The 21,666-nt window shown below is 50.6% G+C and overlaps 1 protein-coding gene and 1 long non-coding RNA gene across 2 annotated transcripts in view; one reads left to right on the forward strand and one right to left on the reverse strand.

Moving 5' to 3' along the window:
- Scara5 (scavenger receptor class A member 5) overlaps positions 1 to 11,556 on the forward strand; it is a 103,223-nt gene extending 91,667 nt beyond the window's left edge. The window contains exons 8-9 of the mRNA XM_078030838.1: positions 696 to 890; positions 9,498 to 11,556. Coding sequence (XP_077886964.1) covers positions 696 to 890; positions 9,498 to 9,634 — 332 coding nt within the window. The 3' untranslated portion in view covers positions 9,635 to 11,556. The remainder of the gene's footprint in view (positions 1 to 695; positions 891 to 9,497) is intronic.
- Positions 306 to 15,734, reverse strand: LOC144370272 (uncharacterized). The gene is made up of 2 exons (XR_013430186.1): positions 15,596 to 15,734; positions 306 to 897 (listed from the first exon to the last, which is right to left on the reverse strand). It is a non-coding gene; the product is annotated as an uncharacterized LOC144370272 (long non-coding RNA).
- Between the last annotated feature and the right edge of the window lie 5,932 nt (positions 15,735 to 21,666).

Below are 21,666 nucleotides of genomic sequence, written 5' to 3' on the forward strand. Positions count from 1 at the left end.
CAGCAGCTTCATTCATTCAGAAAAACCGAGATGCCCTTTGGTGGGTGAATGGATAGACACACTGCAGCCTCTCCAAACAATGTTGACCATCCCTGGGGAGAATGGAACTAGCAAGCCGTGAGAAGACACGACGGAAAAGTGAACGAGTCTTGCTCAGGCAAAGAAGCTGGTCAGAAAAGGTCGCATGCGGCTTGATCCCAGTTGGAATTGAGAACTATGGGGGCAACCACAGAAGCAGGGCAAAGCTCCATGGCTGCTGGGTTGAGGGTTCTCAGGCAGTGGAGCTACAACGTGTGACACAGTGATGCTGGGCACGTCTCACCATGCGTTTGTTCAAACCCACAGAATGTGCAAAATTAAGAATGAATTTAGGGGGAAGCTGTGGACTTCGCGGAATGACAAGGTGTCAATCAATGGAGGCTTGTCATTTGTAACAAATGTCCCATTCTGGCGGAGGATGTTGATCTCTGTACCTTCCAGCCAATTGAGAACCTGAAAGTCTTAGAAACAACAACAAAAAAAAAAGAAAGAAAGAAAAGAAGGAAATGGGGGTGAAGGAGGCTGACCGCGGGCAGCAGGGACACCTTGTTTCTGTGGCTGCAGCCCAGCCTGCTTTTCCCTCCCGCCTGGAGGGAGGAGAGTCAGGAGGTGCAGGTGGGGGTCCAGACCCAGGTGGTGACTCAGTCTTCCGGCAGGTGGTGCGGATGTCACCATGATCCGCCTGGTGAATGGCTCCGGTCTGCACGAGGGCCGCGTGGAGGTGTACCATGATCGGCGCTGGGGCACCGTGTGCGATGACGGCTGGGACAAGAAGGACGGGGACGTGGTGTGCCGCATGCTGGGCTTCCGTGGCGCCGAGGAGGTGTACAGGACGGCTCGCTTCGGGCAAGGTAAGTCCTGCAGAGGAAAAAGACTGGGGAGAGGGCCCGCTGATCCTAGCCCTGGTCTCCCCTCTCCTCTCTGAAGCCCCAGCTCCTCTGCCGCGATCCTGCCATCCCCCAGGCACGCAGCCAACACTCAGGCTTGTCTCCTCTCTCCCCTCCTGGCCCTTGTTCTCCATCCTGTGTCTCAGGTGCATGACTAGTCCCTTCCCACTGGATAGCTCCTTGGATCTTTGCGGCTTGCTTTCTCACCCCTGCCACACCTTTGTGCAAACCTGACCACTCTACAGCACTCAGTGATGGTGTTCCAAACGTGTTACACATATTCACTCTCTGAGTCCTTACCGCAGTATGAAGGAGATGGAGATTTCATCCCCCTTTCCAAAGAGGAAACTGAGGTTCGGACATGGGGGGTAACTTGCCCCAGGTCCCACAGCTGGCAAGTGGCAGAACCTGTCATCAGACCCAGGTAGGGGTCTCAGGAGTCCATGTCCTACCCGCTCTGTCTCTGCCTCTCTGATCCTTTTCTTCTCCAGATGAACACCCCCAGATGTTCCATCTTGCCCTCATATGACAAGAAGATGTCCTCCTTGGCCGTTCTGTGGCTTTCCTTTTGACTTGCCTGGGCACAACCCCCTTCCTACAGATGGGACAAGAGGCTGGGGGCAGCAGCCGGCTGTCACCATTCTTTCTTTTCCTGTTACAAGGCCCCAGCTCCGGTCTCTAGTCACCCCACCACATCTGTTTCTCAAACTCTGCCCTTTTCTGCCAGGACAGCTGTGGCAAATACCACAGACGGGGCGCCTTGGGCATCCGGAATTTATTTCCTCTCCATTCCAGAGGGGAAGCCCAGGATCACGGTGTTGGCAGGGGGTTCCCCTGGGTCCTCTTCCCCTGGCTGCAGATGGCATCTCCTCCTTGGGTCCTCAGGTGGCCTTCCTTCTTCGTGTGTGTCTCATCTCTGCTGAGGACACCAGTCCTCCCAGATTAGGGCCCGATATAATGACCTCATTTTACCTTAGTTGTCTGAAGTCGTCTCCAAATACAGTCACCTCCTGAACTATGGGGAGTCAGGACCGTGTCCTGTGACTTCTGGAGGGACACAAATCAGCCAAAGGCCCTCAGCATGCTTTCCACAGTCACCGTCCCCATCTCATCTGGGTTGCTATTGTGAAATATCAGAAGCTGGGTAGCTCGTCAATAACCGGACCAGGTGGCGCCTGCCCGTAATCTTAACACCTTGGGAGGCCGAGGCTGGAGGACGGCAAGTTCAAGGCCAGCCTGGGTAACTTAGCAAGACCCTGTCTCAAGTAACAAGGAAAGAGCTGGGAATATAGCCTAGTGGTTGAGCACCCTGGACTCAGTCCTCGGTGCCACACAAAACAGATAACAGCATTTTATTCCTCACGGTTCTAGAGTCTGCAAAGCCCAGGATCAAAGCCCCAGTAGATCCACACTCAGGTGATGGGCCTCTTCCAGGCTCACAGAGAGCTCTGGCTGTGTCCCCAGAGATGGAAGGATCCAGGAAGCGCTCCAGAGTGTCTTTTTGAGGACACGAATCCTGTTCATGAGGGCTCCACCCACATGACCTAATTACCTCCCAGAGTCCTCATCATACCCTCACCTCGGGGCTTAGATTTTTTAATATGTGAATTTGGGTGAACATAGCATTCAGTCTGCTCTGACCACCATCCACACACGGACAACAAGGAGCATTCACTCTGCACCAGCCAATGTGGGCTGAATGCCCCTAGTACCCACCTCCACCCACACTCAAGCACACACATTCGCACTCACCTGTGCTCTCTCTTCTGCAAGACCTTGAATGTGAAGAAACCTGGTTGACTCAAAACCAATACCCCGGTTCTGAGGAATCCTGCGCTCCCCACACCTGTTTAGTAGTGACCTGTCCCTTGGCTGTGTGGTCTTGGGCCTGCTGTTTCTGCACTCTGGGTCTTGTGTCCTCGTCTTTAAGTAAAGGGCTTGCAGGATCTGTGATTGCTGTCCAGTCTGGGCCCTGGGAGTTAGGACTCTGCTGCTCTCCTCTCAGGAACATCAGCACTGTGTGGAGGGGTGGGATCTGGCCTGGTCCTCCCACACTCAGGAGCCAGGTCTCTCTGCAGGTCTGTGGACGGCAGCAGCCCACCACGGCAGCTCTTTGTTAGTGCACTAGAGCTGGGCCTGTGTGGTGTCTTGCTCCAACCTTGTGCTAAATGGCTACAGGGACTCTGTTCAGCATGAGGGGAAAGGGTGGCATGTCCTCTCTAGATGGGGAATAGTCAGGTCACATGCAGACTGGCCCTGGAAACCTCTATCCTCAACCCCAGGATGCAGTTCCTGCTTGGAAGCTCATCTTTGGGTGCCCTTTGCATCTGCTGAAACTGGGGGTGTCTGCTGAGACAGCTGGCAGGAGACACCTGGCAATGCCACACGTTCTGGCCTCTCCACCTGAAGGCCAGAACGCACAGGGATTCCAGAGGCATACAGTGCCACGGAGGGCAGCCCGCAGAGCGCACTTCTCTTCCCTACAGCCTTGAGCTGCATTCCAGACCGTTTCTTCAAGGAATCCTGTCCTAGCATCTCCCTGAAGAAGAGGGAGTCCTTGCTCTTCCGTTTCAGGCTCCATCCAGTGAGGACAGGAAGCGAAACCATAGGCTCTTTTCAAGAAGTCCAGACAGACACTTTGAAGGCCGTGGCAGTCTTGGCCTTGAACTAGCAATCCTCCAAGTGAAGGTAGCCCAACCCCAGCACCTGGCTCCCAGGCTGGACCAGCCATCCGGTAGACGGCGGCCTCCTTTTCCCGGATTTTTGTATGACATAACCCGCAGGAAGAAGCCCTGAACTCCCACTCCACCCCTCAGAGCAGTGTGAGCCTCAGCTCTGGACCACTGCTCCCCGCCCGTCCACTCACCTGTCTCACAGGCTACCCAGGCCCTGGGAAAATAGGTGGCCAGTGTCACTAAAGGGCACATGGAGGGAAATAGAAGCCTGGGAAGGGAAGAACTGGAGGCCCTTTCTGCCAGCCCAGGCCTCGCTCCCACGCCTCTCCCTATTCCCACAGGCAGGTTCAGGACACTTTCGTGGGACAGGTGCTAGGTGCAGGCAGGGCCCAGAGCCAAAGGAGCCTTGCCCTGACCACACATGTCCAGCTGGGGGGATTCTAAGCATGATAAGGGCTCTGGCGCCACAGAGTGCTGGGCAGAGGGGAGGGGAGGCCCCCTCTCCTGGCAGTGGGTGGGGCTGGTAAGGTCCCTGGCCCAGCCTCCTACCCCCCTGACCCCTGCCTCTCAGTCCAGGTTCGCCCACTCATCAGCTTTCCTCCATTGTCTGTGTCTCTCCGCGTCTCCAGGGGGCATGTCCTCTGACAGCCACACACAGGCCCATCCCTCCTCCCTCGGCCTCCCAGAAAGCTCCTGCGCTGTTCCAGGGCCCTCTTGGACCCCTTTCCTCTTTGAAACTTCTTATCCATCAGCCCCGCTCCTCCGCCTCTGTGATCCTTGAGTTCTGCACGCTGTCTCTGGAGGCCATTGCCGTACCCGGGGACTCAGCACCAACCGGGATCTCTCTCTGAGTCCAAGAGCGTCCTGTTGAGCTCCAGGCTGGAATGTCCAGTTACCTCCCAGGTGCCCACAGGTACCTCCAAGGACCTGCCCAAACTCCCAGCTCTTCCCTCTGGCCAGACCCTGACTCCTCTCGTGGGCCCCCAGCCCTGCCCTCCCAGTCAGGCCCATCCAAGCCAGAACCCTGGGGCGCCTCCTCCCTGTCTCCTACTCAGTCCCCGAGCCCCTCTGTCTCTACCCGTGTCCACCGCTCTGGCCCCTCTTGAATCCGTCCTCACTGTCTTCACCTTAAGACCTCAGGCAGGGTAGAACGGTGGTCAGGAGCTCCGACTCTGGGGTCAAACCCCCAAGTTGGAATCCTGTCCCTGCCACCTTCTAGGTGGTGACCTGGAGCAGATTCCTAAGCTCTAGGTCTCAGTTCTCCTTTTTAAGGGAGATGGCAAATGTTCAAGGAGATGGCGTGCCACCAAGCTGTTAGAACATGGCCCAGGTCTCTCTGCTGTGCGTTGGGGGCAGGGGGCTGTCAGTCAGCGGGGCTTTGGCAGCAGTTCCAACCCTGCACATGCCCCCTGCAGCTGGCCCTGGTGCCTTCCTCCTCGTGGCACCTCCGCAGCTCGGCTCCTTCCTGGGTCCTCGGTGGGCCTTTATCTTGGGGTCACTTTGGTTTTCTCCACTTAGCACCCAAAGCCTTCCTCATCTGCCCGCTGTCCACGCTGTCCCCTCCTGGCGGTGTCTGCTTTCTCAGAGGACACGGGTGCTGCTTCCTGTCGCCTTGTCTCCTCACTTGCGATTCTCCGCGAGGCCTTTCCCTTCTTCCTCTGCCGGAGAGTTCCTGCTCCACTTGAAAGTCAGCTCAGTTACTGCCCCTGGAAAAAAAGCTTCTCTGGCTCCTTCCATCTCTCGCCTGCTCCATGCTCTGGTGGCAACCTGGGGCACACCTCTGTCCCGGCCTCTCACACTGGCCTGGCCTTGGAGAGACGCGAACATCTTGGGGGCTTTGCCTTTACAGTTCAAAACCCAGAATTGGGACATACTAGGAACTGGACGAATATAGGAGGGGAGAAAGGAGAGAAGCGGGGGAGAGGGAGAGATGGATGGAAGGAAGGCAGTGAGGGAGGGAAGGAGAAAAGGGAGAGAGGAAGGAAGGAGGGGAGGGAGGAGAAAGGGAGAAAGGAGTCCAGTGCCTGCCTAACCTGAGCCCATCCCAGCGTAACTGACAACATCTCCAGTCCCTGACAGTCCTCCCTGTGGTCCGACACCATTATCTTTTATTTTTCCCAGATAGAGCTTAGTAATCAAATTATCTGTTTCCATGGAGAAAAGCAAGGAGAGACCCAAATCAGAGAGAGTTGGAGCTGTTTTACTTTTTAAATCTGCCCAGGAGGCACTGGAGAGGGAGAGGTGTGGCTGGAGCAGGTCGGGGAGGTGGAAGGGCTGGCATGAGCACAGCTGGAAGGATCCCAGAGCAGGGAGCATGGCCCCGAGACAGGTGCAGAGAGGGGACTGGGGTGGGCACAGTCAGACAGCTTCCCAGGTGGCAGCAGGCAGCAGGACTCGGGAGTGTTCACTTCTAATGATATCGTGATTACCATTTCGACCTTTTTTTTTTTTTTCCTAAAATAAGGTGCAAGTACTGGGACATTGCTTAGTGAAAGAATCAGCCTACATTTTCTGCATAGAGTTGGACAGTAAATATTTTAAGCTTTGTGGGCTGGATGACCTCTGTCACAACTACTCAGAGAAGTGAGGCACGATAAGTAACCAAATGGACAGGGCCATGTTCCAAGAAATCTTTATTTACAAAAATAGGCATTGGGCCACATTTGCCCTGTGGTTTGCCGCCCCTGGCTAGGTGTTGTGGGTTATGGACTGTGATTCTATAATAAGAAGCAAGTCCTGGACCTGTTAAGTGTCAGAGGCCAGCCGAGTCATGTCCCTTAATAATTAGAGAAACATTAACAAGTCACTTCATCTTCTGGGCCTCAGTTTTCCTCCCACTTAAATATCTGTCAAATAGCTGAGAGGCTCAGATGGAAGCCTGTAGGATTCAGTGTAACCTAATCCCACTATTCATGTTACTTTAAATAAATATATAGAAGCTCCCATGTGAGCTGCACACGACAGATTTTTTGCTTTGCCTTTTGTTGTTTAGCGATGTCTTCCAAACACCTACAATAGGGCTGAGTACAGAGCGGGCCCTCCAACATTTGTCCAATGAGTGGTCACCTTCAAACCTGGCGCTGTGCACATCAGGCCACCTGGGCTCTTTGCCTGGCCCCCTCACCGTGGAAGAGTGCCTTGTTGCTTTCTTCTCTTCTCTGTAAAATGGGAAGCATGGTGCCTGCCCTACTAACCCTAGAGGACTTTACCATGTCACTATAGAACTGGGCCCTGTAGAGTACAGACCTGACCCAGCAGAGATCCTCAGACTGGACTGTGCACGTGAACCCCGCCCCCCGCCAGGGTTTTCCCCCAACAAACTCACTGTCCTGGTTTTGGGACGGCACCTTGAGCCCTCACATGTCACTTCTAAAGCTAAGGTAGGGATTGGCAGCTGGGACCCCCAGAGTACTCATTTCTGTGACATCGCACGAGAGGTCAAGATGCTTTGCCACTTCCTTCCCCCTTCAGTGAGGTCCTGCATTGTTGTCAAAACCAAAGATGTTCCAGGCTGCTTGCTTAATGACCCTCTTCCCATTTGATGGCCTTTCCATGTCTGGATGTTGGCCAGGGCTCCCTGGCTGAACACCAACGAAGGATTGGAGTTTTGAGACCCTGTACGCACATTCGGGCCGGGTAACCTTGGGCCTGCTCTTTGTTAGTCTCCTTTATTTGCTTCTTTATTTGCTTTGGGTGTGACTAATCCCAGAGAGCTCTCGGGTCTGTGGCCTTTTGCTGGGTAGTTTGTAAACTGATGTGTTTTCCCAGAGATGTTTAATCTGCGAGCTGTTGCTGTGCTTGAAGGGCCTATTGTGCAAGAGCCACAGCTCAGCTTGCAGAAGAGGCCTTGGGGGAGGCATGGGGTCCAAGGAGCTGGCCATAGGCCTCTCCTCCCTGATCTGCCTTGGACGCCCTGCAGGGCCATCCCCATAATGGCAGATGGTGACAAGCTCTACATAACCAGAATAGGTCCACACCACTTTGTTCACGTGGTAGATTCGGTCAGCAGTGTGGGTTTAGATGTTCCCTTGACACTCTTTGTAAGGGGATTTCACCGAGCAGCTCAGTGACAGAGTTCTATCATTCATTTTGATAGTTGACTATTTCACTAAAGAGGAGAGGGATTTCCTGACGGCTGAAATGACCCGGGGAGATGACTCATGAGGGTGGGGTAACAGGACTAACCCAAGCTACCTTTCTCTTATGGTGCCACTGGGGCTTGAACCTGGGGATTCTCTACCACTGAGCTCCATCCCCAGCCCTTTTTTTAAAATTTTGAGACGGGGTCTTGCTAAGTTACTGAGGCTGGCCTTGACCTTGAGATCCTCCTGCCTCAGCATCTGGGGTGGTTGCCACTGCGCCTGGTCCTGAATTGCCTTTACTACAGGTTTTCTTAGATTCCACGGCCCTTTTCAACACAGGAACTACAACCTCATTGACTTGCTCAGAGCGACCCACCAGTAGCATTATTAGGACCTGTTTTATGACTCTTAACCCGGTTGTCATAGACCCAACAAGTGAGGGTGCTGGGGTGACCCACCGTGCTGGCTTGGCTTCAACTCGCCAGGTTTTAGCTCTGGAAGTCCCACATCCTGGGAAGCCCCTGCTATTTGGAAACCGACCCGGTCACTCCACATGGTGCTGAGACTTGAATTGGGGCGTGTCCCACGTCAGAGCCCGGCTTCTGCCTCTGCCCGTGCTTCTCAGTGCACACACAGCTCCTTGGTTCACACGCAGACCCTGGCTCAGTAGGGCCTGGCCACCACTGAGGGGCTCCACTTGTAATAAGCTCCCAGGTCCAGGACCCCACTCTGAATGACAAGGCTACTGCTTCCCTAGGAGCCCTGGAGCTCGGTCCCACCATCTGGGCCAGACATAGCCATCAGCCCAGAGAGCCCAGAAGTTCCCGTCTGTTTGTCAGTGGTGGCACAGAGTGACTTCTGTGCAGCTTACTCCATTCTTCCCTCAACAAGCCCTGACCCTGGCAAGCACTGCCATTCACTCATGGAGACTCACCTGGCTTCCCTAGTTTAGCCCCTTTAAGTTCCTTGAGGTCCCACGGTGCCAAGTCTGCTCTTCTGTGCCCTGGTGCAATCCTGGGAGAGCTCATTAAGGCACCAGGCCCTCCACGCATGGGCACTTTCAGACTAGCAGGGTGACAGGGCTGGCTGGAGATTGCCTCACCAACCTTGGATTTGGAGACCTCACCTGATTACTTATGGTTTAAGGATGCTCTTGAATATCCTCTCATGTATATCTGGCTTCCAGAATCAGTGTTTTGGGCTCACAGAATGGGACCATCTGCCTTAATGCTCGCAGGTTGGAAGTGATGTTGGTATTGACAAACTTGGCTCTGGGGCCCTGGGGCAATCCAGGGTCTGGCTGATACTGTCCCCTGATCAGACCCTGCCTCACTATCAACAAAGGCTTCCTGTTACCATATCTCCCAAGCTCTGCAGTGTGTCTTACAAAGCGTGATCCCGGAGGCAGCAAGACGTGAATTTGAGGTTACATTGCCACTTATAAGCTGGGTGACTGAGTGACCTTGCACCAATTTTTCTCTGAGCTCAGTTTCCCTGCCTATAAAATGGGTGTTTGTTAATACCTACTTCAAAGCACCGTGGTGAGGACAGAGGAAACTAATATGTATGAGATGCCTGACACATGGGAGATACGAATGTCCTCACCTCAATTATTATTCTTCTCCTCCCAAGGAACGGAGCCTAGAAATAAGCATGAGTTTTTGGTGGGGTGGAAAGGGCAGAAGGAAGCCCCAGATCTGAGAAGTGCCTACAGGGCCGCCAGGGACAGACTGTCAAGGGCAGGCAGGACCGTGCCCCGTCTCCTCCCGCTTCCTGCACCCCTGCTAAGAAGCCATGTTGACCTGTCTCCACAGGCACAGGGAGGATTTGGATGGATGACGTCGCCTGCAAGGGCACAGAGGACACCATCTTCCGCTGCAGCTTCTCCAAATGGGGGGTGACAAACTGTGGACATGCTGAGGATGCTGGGGTGACGTGCTATAGACACTAAAAATGGGCACAGCCCCGGGTCAAGCCCTGTCACCCAGCCTTGCTCCTGCGTTTCTGGGGTAGGGACATCACTTGGAGCTACCCTGGCTGTGCCTCTTCTCTGCCCGGCCCAGTACCCCCAGCCCCCATAGCCCTATCCCTGGACCGTGGTGGCTTGCCACTCTCCTTCCTGACATCTGCTCCAGTGCTCTGTGGGATCTGTCTCCCTCCCCCTGGTTCCTGCTTGGGGAGCCCTGGTCGACTGGACCACTGGTTTGCTCAGCCGTCTGAGCCATCCACAGGGCCTCTTATCCACGTTCCCTTCAGTCTCTTGGTCACATTTGGATGCTGAGAAGACACCGGAGACAAACATGGCAGTGGAGACGGGCGGTATTACGGATCTCTGACTCTTCAGATAATTCCCAAGCCTCATTTAGGCCACGAGTTTCAACATCTGCCTCCCCAGCAAGAGGCAATCCTGAATGACTTGGTTTCCCCTCTTTCCTCTGCCTCCACACACTGGGGGTGAGTTTGGGGAGGGAACATAGAGGAGAAACCACCTGTAGGAGCCAGAGGGAATGCAAGACTCCAGCAGAAGCCCAGCTGGAGCTGGAGAAGGGGAGCGAAACCAGCATTTATTGAATGACTACCATGGTGGGCTACATAATACCTTGGTGCTAAATTAATCCATTTTGCTACATTGGTACAAGGCATGTCAGTCCAGGTAAGGTACTGCCTCCAGGTAGCACTCACCTGACCCATTCTCCTGGCCTTGAAGTCAGAAACTGAGAGTGCTGAGGCCAAGTTCCCACTGGAAGCTTAGTGTGTCTTTGGGAGGCCTGAGCAAGAAGCTTGGGCCAGAGACACGGGTGCTTAGAAAGCCACACAGAGGTGAAGGGCTGATTGGGAGGGTGAGCGCCCATGTTGACTTGAGTCCACCGCTTGGTCATCGGGCAGTCAGGGTTAAAGGCAAGTCGAGTGTTAGGAGGTGGTGACATTGCACCTTCTAGGCCTCTTCAGGTGTGTTCCTGTGGTCAGGGGACACAAGTCCTGATGGGTCCTATAGGATGGAAGGAAGTGAGGACTCCCTATAATTTCCAGGGGAGTGAGAGGCCAGGGCCCTCCACTCGTCTGCAATCTCTGTCCCCTCCTGGTGATCGGGAGGTCAGACTCTGAAGTGTACATGAGGAGGAGGTTGGACTGGGCCATGTTCTGGGGCTGGGGGCTGCTACCTGGCAGCAAGTGCTTGCAGCTCCACTCTCCTTGGAGGAATCACAAACTCACAGTTGGATACACGATCGCCTGTCACCTCGGTGAGCATTATTGTGTGTTGGGAAACTGAGACCTGGGTCCCTTCAAGCCTGGGCCCAGCAGAGGCCTGGCTGACAACTAAGCCAATATGTGCCCTTGGTCATTCTTTGCTTATAGTATGCTTGTTATTCACCCGTGTCCTAACGATCAGAGACTCTCCTTCTGATCAGTCGCTATGTTTACATAACACGCATGTGCTCATGCATCTCTTCCCAGAGCCAATATATGTATGCACATATAAACACAGCACTCCTTACTACATAGCTCAGCTCATTGCAAAGTTTGTATTTAAAGCAAAATACTAAAGGTGGAAAGATGTCACTTTGAAAAGAATTCACAACTCAAGTTCTAGCAAAGAAATTGTTACCCCACCAGTGAAGACTCAGATAAATTTTTTACTTGGTCTTTTCATTTGGGGAAACACTCATCTTGTTTTAAATAAAATGAAAACAATGTTGAAAAGTGTTTGAACCTTAAACATAGAAGTCGGCTAGTTTACATACCTACCTAAGAGGACATGGAACTGACCATGGACCTGTATATTTCAGGGACTAAAGGAAATTAGGCCTGGCCTAAAATATATCAAACCTTTTGTAAGAAAGAATTTCAATAAAGTGAAAAACATGTCACCAATATCTTCTCCATCATGTTTTTTTTTTTTTCTCATGAAAACCCAGGGAGTGTGAGGAGGGCTGTGGGGTTGATCGCCTCATCATTTTCCAGTAGGGCTTGGTAACAAGGGCTGTCTATGAAAAGCTGCTTGACTACTTCTGGGAGACAGAAGGATCTAGACCAAGAGCCTGATGGAACATGTCCTAGTCTGTGTTCTATTGCTATAACAGAATACCCGAGACTGGGGAATTGATAAAAGAAAAGAGATTAATTTGGGCTCACAGTTCTAGAGACTGGGAACTCTAAAATCAGTCACACTTGGAGAAAGACTGGAACTGCCTCCGCTCAGGGGTGAGCAGGTGCATGCAAAAAGACAAACCACGAGAAATGGACTTGCTCTGTAACAAACCCGTCTGGCAGTCACTATGCCCGTCCTGTAAGGGAGAGAACTTGTGGGAGAAAGGTATCCATCTATCTATGAGGACTCTGACCCTGTGACCCAAACTCTGCCAAGCTGCACTTTGAGGAATTGAAGTTCCAACATGGAACTTTAGGGGAACACAGGCAAACCTCAGCGGAACTTGATGTCTGCAGCCTTGTCTGGGAATCCAGAGGAAACAGGCCTCAAGCAGAACATCACGAGTGATGGCCAGGAGAGAACTGCTTTTGAAGTCAATAGAGAGAAGACCGCCTGTCCACCGGCATTTCCTCCCACCTCCAGAGCTCTCCATGGGGACAGCTGCACTCACCGTCAGAAGGTCAAAGAGAGTTAGGCCTCGTGTGTGGAAGACTCTGGTCACTGTGCCGCCCTGGCCACAGGCTCACGTTAAGTGTGCTGTGGGCATGACAACCTGCTGAGTCGGCAGAAAGGCCGATTGTTCTAGAAATTCACACAAGAGGTGCCCCCACCAAAGGCCTGGCCGTTCAGCCTTCCGTGGTGATTCTGGCTCTGTACACAGCCCAAGATGAAGGGCGGCAGTACTCCTGTCCTCCCTCTCTGTTGTCTAGAAGGCACCATGATGGCCATCACCATCTGTGACCATGAGACCTGGCTCTGCATCCCCCGAAACCATCACCCAACTCAGCCACTTCATGGACGAGGTTTGACGTGAGGAGTGACAACTTTCTCAGCCACGGGTACCAACGCTAGTTTCAAGTGACTTTGATGAAAAAAATATCCGTTATTCTCACATTTCTGCAAAGGCTGGGTGTGTAAATCACCCACCTCCTGTCCTTAGAGTGGCCGTCCCCCACCTTCCATGCATGACACCTCCCCAGGCCTCCGGCTCCCCTCCTGCCCCACCCCTTGGAGCTGAGGGAGGCTCTTCCTGACAGAGCCTGGCTCCTCTCCCCTCTGCACCCCTCTGGACAAGGTGATGGAGCCTTCAGGAAAGACTTTCCACTCTGACTGGAGGCTGTGCAGGCTCTGCTTCCCAGCCCCGTGGGGTTCACCCACGAGCAATGGATATTGAGCCCAAGACTGAAGGGAACCCCCAGGCACCTTTGTGGAACTTCTTCTGCGCCATTCCCTTCTTGCAGGTCCTGAGAGATTGGGCAAATCATGGTGCCCTTGCCTCTGTCCTCGCTCGTCTGCCTCCTCACTCGGTGGTTTGCTGGACCTGGGCCCCTCCCAGGGCTGCAGTGAGACAGAAAGCCCAGACCAACGTGGGGCTCCCTTTACTCGTCCCTCTTTTCTCAGGGACCACAGTCTTCTGCAACTTGTTGTCCAACGTCCGAAATGATAGGTTTCAACTAGTTCATACAATTTGCAATTTCCTGGCTATGGAGAGGGAGGGTGATTCTGGGAAATTCTCTCTCAGGGCCAGAAGTAGAGGTCCTCCCAGTGGCTATTTTCTGGGCCAGGAGAATCATAAGGGAACTCGCTTCGTGGTTCAGATATAACACAAGGATTTGGCAGAAACCAGCTCTGGAATGAGTCCCCAGGTGGGAAGAGGTGACAGAACAGAACGAGCAGAGGCTTCCCGCAACATTCTCTCCTGGTCCCTGTTACCCCAGATTCCCTTCAAAGGTCAGCCCCAAGACTCTTGGTTGGCTCTCCTTAGCACTGGAAGAGTTAAGCTATGGGTGAGCAATGAGGGAATAACTTCAGAAAAATACAAACAGGCTTAAAACAGAAAAATGTTCAAAATAGAAGTCTCAGACTATTCAATGACTACGTCTACTGTGGCCCCAAAGAGTTGGGAACACTTTCCTGGCCCCTTGCCCGGCTCACTGGCCTCTCGGCTCCTGCCTATGTCCACACATTGGTGTTTGTCACTTCCCTTCCTGTGTTCTCCTCTGCAAATAGAAGGCAGCGTGTTCCCCATCACCACGTGGCCCCACTCCCTGAGACCTGGCCCTGGCTCCAAGGGACGGACCTCATGGTTGTGCAATGGGCAGAGCCAGGTCCGTTTTCGGGGATACAGTGAAACGACTTTCTCTCTGGTGGAACCCACAGGAACTGTGTGGACAAAGCTCTCGCCCTTGGTCATTTGTATGTTCACCTAATCCATATTTATTGAGTGTCTACCAAGGGCAAGGCCCTGTCCTATGTCCAGGAGATACAGGGTAGGGCGAGCGCTTCATCCCTGTCCTCATGAAGGTTACACTCTAGCTCTTCACCTTTCCACAGGTTTTTGTGCCACATGAGCCCCCCAAGAGCAATACTATCCAAGAACAGGAAGTCCACAGGTGAAGGCAACGGTGGTTGCTTGCCAAGCCACTTATGCAAAACAAATAGCTAGCCGTATTTTAAAAATTAAAATCGGCGTCTTCATCGCTAATGAGTTAGCAATAGCACACGTGGCTCTGTTTATGTGAATCATCAACAGCAGGGGATGCAAATGGTTAAAGAGTGAGAATGTAATCCCATCCTCGCACAATAGTAGTAGATGAGCAGGGACGGAAGACAGAAGCCAGGGTCAGCACTCCTTGACTACTTGTCGTGGGAATCTCCCGAGGCTCAACACAACCCATCTCCCTGAATCTTTATACCCACTGGCTCTGTCCTAACCATCCCAGGTCTCCACAGGAGGAAACTTAGGTATTGAGAGGATCATGCAGGAATTGGAGAAGTAGAACCTGAATCCAGGAAATCATAAGCATTACTATTATATTAGTTTTGTAACCTAGCAACAAGAAAACTCGACTCCAAAGAGGACAGAAGCAAAATCATAGACCAACTGTGTTAATAGAATAGCCCCTGAGTCCTGTTCATGTGCCCACAGAGATAAACAGCTCTACATTCAATTAATTGCATCCAAATGACCCCAGTGTAGCAGCTATCGAGAGTGAGCCCCCAGCAAACCAGGCAGAGATTGCAGGCTTCCTGTGATTCCTAATAGACTCTGAAAAGAAGCAGAAACTCCTCCTACCTGGCCAGTCCCAGAGGATCTGACTTTGCAAAATTTTTGAAGGAATCAAGGAAAGAAAGAGTTGGTGGCTTGGATTTCAAACCAAACCATTTGGGCTTATCATTTCTTCCCTCTCTAAAATCATTTGAACTATTTATTTATTTGCTTTCAAATCACAGATTGGACTGAGGAGGAAATTTTGTTGACAAGGAGGGATGTATAACTCGATGCAAGGAACGTCAGAAGCATCACCAGGCATATCATGGCCAATGGAATCATCTTTCCTGAATCAGAATTAAGAGCCATGTACTATTTTCCAGTGACTGTATTTCCCGAGTCATCTAGTTACAGTCAGACAAATGCCATGATTCTGCCGTGTGCTTCTGAGGTGTGGTTATGAATGAACTTGGAAAAGGTCAGTGCTCTGAGGTTCTTCTTGGGTGGCTTAGTATTGGTCAGGAGGGAGCAAAAGGCAGGCAGGTATTTCTCATTGACCCAGGTGGGGTGTGCCAGAGCGAGTTGGTTCAGCCTGGTCTATGAGGTTGAGGTGACTGACAGGAGGAAAGTCAGGGGAGGAACTGGGCTGGTGAGCCATCTGGAGACTTCTACGAGGATTCGGAGTTTTGAGTTGGGACCCAGAAACTTCAGATTCTATAATATACACAAGCCCAGAGAAAGGCAATTAGATGGTGTGAACTCTCTCCTACTGTCAACTTCTTATCTGAAATTCCAGGTACTAGTGTCCTCTGATGGCAAGATTCCCTCCCCTGCCTGTGGCGAAGAGATTTTGAGGATGCCATTCTGGGGGTTGTTTCATGCACTGGATTGATCCATCCCCCTGGAGGCTGAGCCTTCGCTGTGCCTTCGTTCAGGGCCATCTCTTGTCAGGTGGCGAGGGCTGCTGCCTGAGCACCAGCCTTGATGGGAATGTCATGGCCTTGTCCTAGACCATTCATTTCCTACTCATCTCAGAAAAATTAAAATCAGAAGTTTTTATTGAAATTTACACACAATGACATTCACTTATTTTACTAAAATGACGACCCTAATCAGTCAGATTTAGTGAAATACCCGGCTAGGGACCTTCTCCTGCGAGTGTTGTGATGCCCAAACTCTCACTTTGTGCAAGGGCTGGATCAGATCGTGACATGATCATTCCTTGCTTCTTTTAGAAGCCAAAGTTGTGCTCTGGGGCATCAGCCCAGCCTGGCACCCAAAGTCCCCTGCCACTTCCCAGGGACCATCCATTATGAAGTGGTTATATTTCAGCCCCAGCCACATCCTGAAACTCAGCTTTGCAGTACCGCCTGACATTGAAATGGCGCTTGGGTTCTGGGGACTCCCTGGTGGCTCTGCACGTAGAGAGCACTAGAGGGAGAGTGTGAGGCTTGATCCTGTCCTGCTGTCCACTGCCACAGGAAGGAGGCTCTTCCTCCTTGACCCTTTCCCAATTGCTGGAGGTTTCTGTAAACATGGCCCCAGCAAGAAGTCCTCCTCCTGACAGCCGTTCCTTCCTGTAGCCTCAGCTGGATCCAGGCTGCGGTTTCCCCACACTTTAGAACCCGCCCCAGACACAGCGTGGGATAGAGGGCGGAGCTGCAGCTCTGCAGACCCCCCCCCTTTTCTCCCCTCCTGGTGCCCTTGCACGAGGTTGTCTTTGCCACCACCATGGTATTCACTTACCCTTCTGCACTTTCAATTAACCAGATAATGATTCTTTCCACTGCATTTCCTCTCAAATAACTGGTGCTACACAGTGAAATGTATGAAGTAATTGCTGGCACTCCCCGCTTCAGAGATAGTCACCGAATGCCACCATTTCTTCTGTGTTTAAACACTCAAACAAAACATTGCTGAGCTGGGGTTGTGGCTCAGCGGTAGAGCGCTCACCTAGCAAGTGTGAGGCACTGGGTTCCATCCTCAGCACCACATATAAATAAATGAATAAAACAAAGCTCCATCAACATCTAAAAAATTTACTAAAAAACATTGTTAAGAAACATCAACAAAAACTTTGGCTCTCGCCTTATTTAAAATATGGGACAGAAATTTAGTAAATAACTTGGAAGACACTATACCTATGTCATAAGCCCTAAAACAGTTTTGTAGGTGAGTTTTCCTACAAAAGTGACACCGAGTCTACAGAACCCAACTCAGATGAGCATCCACAGCCTGAGGTGGGGGTGATGCTCAATGGCCCCTCGCGGTCAGAAGCGGGAACACTGTGGTAGGTGCTGGAGACTCAAGTCGCAGAAGACGCCCTCTGCTCCATCCAGTCAAGTCTGAGACGACCGCCCAAGAGGCTCACAGGATCGTGAGCAAGCTGCCTACTATGGCTCTGGAGGAGCCAGCGGGAGACCAGGGTCACACGGCAAATGAGATTGCTCCAAAACACTGATAAAGAGAAAACCAGAAAGGCTTTGAGGGGGCTTAGCATGTGTGAGGTCCTGGGTTCAAATCCCAGAACAAGAGAGGAAGGAAGGAGAGGAAGGAAGGAAGGAAGGGAGGGAGGAAGGAAGGAAGGACGGACAGAAGGAAGGAAGGAGAGAAAGGAAGGAGAGAAAGGAAGGAGGGAAGGAAGGAAGGAAGGAAGGAAGGAAGGAAGAAAGGAAGGAGAGAAAGGAAGGAGAGAAAGGAAGGAGGGAAGGAAGGAAGGAAGGAAGGAAGGAAGGAAGGAAGGAAGGAAGGAGCCAGAGATGGGGGAAACATTACAGAGAGAGGAACAAAGATAAAAACAACAGCAAATGTCTCTTTAAATCACTCAAAGGAAAAAAAAGGACGCTGCCAACCTAGAATTCTTAGCCCAGTGAATATATCTTTCGAGCACAAAGGTGAAATGCTGATTATTTCCAGATATACAAAAGTGGAAAGGATTTGCCAGCATATCTGAGCTGCAGGAAATGTTAAAGGAAGTCCTTCATGCCAAAGCGCCACGATAGGAGACGGGAACATGCAGCCACCCAAAGACCAGCATCCTGCAAATGTCACCACACGGTAAATATGACCAATGTCTTTCTTGGTGCTTAAGTTTCTGTGAAAAAATAATGAATTGCTCAAAACTAATAATAATAATAATAATAATAGCAGCCATGTCTTGTCCTGGAAAGAACAAGGAAGAACTGGAACTTTCGTACCCTGCTAGTGGGGAGGTAAAATGATACAACCACTCTGGAAAACAATTTGGCAGTTTCTTAAAGGCTGCAACACGTGCCTACCACAGGACCCTGCCATTTCACTGATAGGCATTTGCCCAGGAGAAATGAAAGCACATGTTCACACAAAGACTTATACATGAATATTCCAAGTAGCTTTGTCTGACAAGAATTGGAACAACTGAAATGTCCACCAGCAGATGAGTGGCTAGACAAATACTGGAGCCATACGATGGATAGAACTGTGGATGAACAAAGCTGAAATCCTGAACTTTAAAAGGCAGAATTAAGGGCTGGGGATGTAGCTCAGTGGTAGAGCATTTGCCTAGCAGGTATGAAGCCCTGGGTTCAACTCCAGCCCACACACACACACACACACACACACACACACACACACACACACACACACTTTGAGATAGAAAAAGACAATATTAACAGATCTGAAGCAAAACTAATCAAGAACAAGAGAAGACACAAACAAAAAAAAAACTATTGGCATGTAAATGAGGACAGAGTAGAGAGGCAGCAGAGAATAAAATGAAAATAAGAAAATATTATCAACAGCTTTATGCCCGGGTATTCTCCTGGAAAATTAGATGGAGCTGCAAAAAAAATATATTTTTAAATAACAAAACAGAATCAAGATTTAAAAACTTGAATAGTGCAATAACATTTAAGGAAATAGAATCTGTGGTTGAAAATATTCCCACAAAGAAAACACCAGGCTCAGATGATTAAAAGGTAAACCTTACAGACATCCAAAGAACAGAGAATCTGAATCTCATACGGATAGTTCCAAACACTAAGAAAGAGAAAACACTCCATCCAATTCATTTCATGAAACTTGAATCACTTTCATAACAAAACAAGAGAGAAACATAAGAAAAGGGAAAGATGATAGGCGAATCTCATCCACCAACAGAGAGCCCAAACCATAAACATCATATTAGCAAATAGAATCCAGCAAAAATGGCTGGGTGTGGTGGTGCACGCCTGTAATCCCAGAAGCTCAGGAGGCTGAGGAGAGAGGATCATGAGTTCAAAGCCAGCCTCAGCAAAAGTGAGGCCCTAAGCAACTCAGTGAGACCCTGTCTCTAAATAAAATACAAAATAGGGCTGGAATGTGACTCAGTGGTTGAGTGACCCTGAGTTCAATCCCAGTAACCTCCCCGCTAAAAAAGCAATCCAGAAAAACAGAAAAATCACACATTGTGCCAAGTTGGATTTATTCTAGGAATACAAACTTGATTAGAAAATCTGTCAATGTAATTCAACCTATTAACATATTAAAGGAGAAAAAGTTATCTAAGTAGATGTAGAAAAGTCAATATTCATCAAAATAAAAACCCTTTGTTAACTCACATGAGATGGGAACGTCTCATAAAGGTGTCTATGAACAATTTAGTCATAAACAGACTCAAATGCACATATTACGAATGTAAAGATTATAATAAATGAGATAACAATGCCAGTGGTCTGTGCTGCCTTTCAGCAATGGGCCAGAGATCTTGAGATGCACAGTAAGAAAAGAAAAGGAAAAACTATGAGGACTGGAAAGGAAGAACACTAAGTGTCTGCAGGTGATGTGGTGTAGACAGCCCAGGATAATCAGTGGACACACTTCATGGAACAACAAGAGCTCAATACGTGAACAGGTGACCCAGATGTGAACACACACACCTCCTCACTTTTAGACAGGCTCTGAACTCAGAAGTTCAAAAACAAAGAAAAAATATACCTATGTGGCCATTTTTATGCCTCTTGAAAGATATGAATAGCAGCAAAATACTCCCATTGAAAGAGTCAAACAGAGGAACTCATCACCAAGGTCCTGTCTTGGGGTCCACGAAGCCCTTGGCCACTGGGTCCCAGGCCACCTCTCCAGCCCCATCTCGTCCTGCTGCCCACTCCCGGCTCCTCACTCCATCCCACCCCGACATCCTAACACGTCTGCTGTTCTCCGCTGCCCCACTCCCGCCCCTCGCCATGTCCTTTGATCTCAGCCTAAACCTCACTGCTCCCTGAGGGAGCCTTCCCTGATCCCCACATGAGGGGACGTCCCTCGTACCAGCTGCCACAGTACCCTGACGCCTCCCCTCCTTTGTGTCTAGTGTCTGATTTCCTCGGTAAACCGTCAGCTCCAGGAGGGCAGGAGCGGGGCCTCCTTCTCCCTGTCACCAGCACCTGATAAAGGGCCTGGTAAACGTAGCTCTGTGATCTGGATGTTCGTCCTCCTCCAAGGTCTTAAGTGGAAAGGAGACCTCACCCCCTGAGCCAGGTGATGGCATGAGGAGGTGGGGCCTTGGGAGGTGACCGGGTCAGGGGTGGAACCCACATGAATTGGGTTAAAGTCCTTGTAAAAGACCCCCCCAGGAGAGCTCCTTTGTCCCCTCTGCATATCCACAGGGAGAAGATGGCTTCTTATGAGCCAGGAAGCAGGCCCACACAGACACCAACCTGTTGGAGCCTTGTCTTGGACTTTCCAACCTCCCCAGCTGTGAGGCATAAACTTCTGTCCATGACGGTTTGTTACAGCAGCCCAAATGGACAGAGGGACGAGGTATTTACTATGTGACAAAATAATGGGAAGGGAGGAAAAAAATCCTTTCCTCTCTGCAATGGAGAGTGGAAAGAGGACTTACATGGAGGTGGAGTGAGGGGGATGGGGGTGTGACTTTGCCTTCTGGGGAACCATCCCCATCTGTGGTGGAATATCACTTTTTTTTTTTGGTACCGGGGATTGAACTCAGGGGCACTTGGCCACTGAGGCACATCCCCAGCCCTATTTTGTTTTCTATTTCTTTTAAAGTCCATTTTGCCCAGAGGCAGTTTCCCAACCACAGAAGGAATGGGATCTTTCTTGGAAATCACAATATCTAATCAGTTATTACTGGTGAACTGCACTGCTGGGAAGAAATATTGATAAAAAATGCCAAGTCCCCAAACAGAACCTCTCACCTCGGCGTCTCGTGGAGCAGACTTAGTTACGCTGTGGAGGCCATTCGGTGAAATAGATAGATTGTGGAATGCTAAGAGGAAAATTCCTTTGGCCAATTAGATTTAGTAGTTTATTTGAACAAGCAAAACAAAACAAAAGGAAGCAAAACAAAGTAAAGCAAAAAAAAAAAAAAAAAGGTCTAGAGAATCAGGCAGCCTCCGACCCAGAGCAGGTTGAGAGAACTCCAACCCACAGCGTGATCTGACATTTATGGAAAGTGGAAGTGGGGTACAGAGACAACTTAATTGGTTACAGCCTAATTAGTTAATTGTTTCCAGGGCCTCCTGCTTTAATTAAAGCTCAGCTACTGTGATTAAATTCCAAATTGGTTTGGTCTGTTGGTTAGCGCAGGAGCCTAGTCCAAATAGACCGTACCTACAACACTTTATTTAACCAGAACATGGGATCAGGAGACCTGGATTCAAGCCTAATTCCAGAACATCCCGGAGAAACCTCTGGCTTCAGGCTCATCGTTGTTATAAGTGGGTGCATCCTGTACACCTCATGTTATGAGGATTTTTAAAAAAAAAAAAAAAAAGTTAAATTGAAAGTGGTTTTTACGGGGCCGGGGATGTGGCTCAAGCGGTAGCGCGCTCGCCTGGCATGCATGCGGCCCGGGTTTGATCCT

The sequence above is a fragment of the Ictidomys tridecemlineatus genome, chromosome 14 (assembly GCF_052094955.1).
Source record: "Ictidomys tridecemlineatus isolate mIctTri1 chromosome 14, mIctTri1.hap1, whole genome shotgun sequence".
NCBI lineage: Eukaryota > Metazoa > Chordata > Mammalia > Rodentia > Sciuridae > Ictidomys > Ictidomys tridecemlineatus.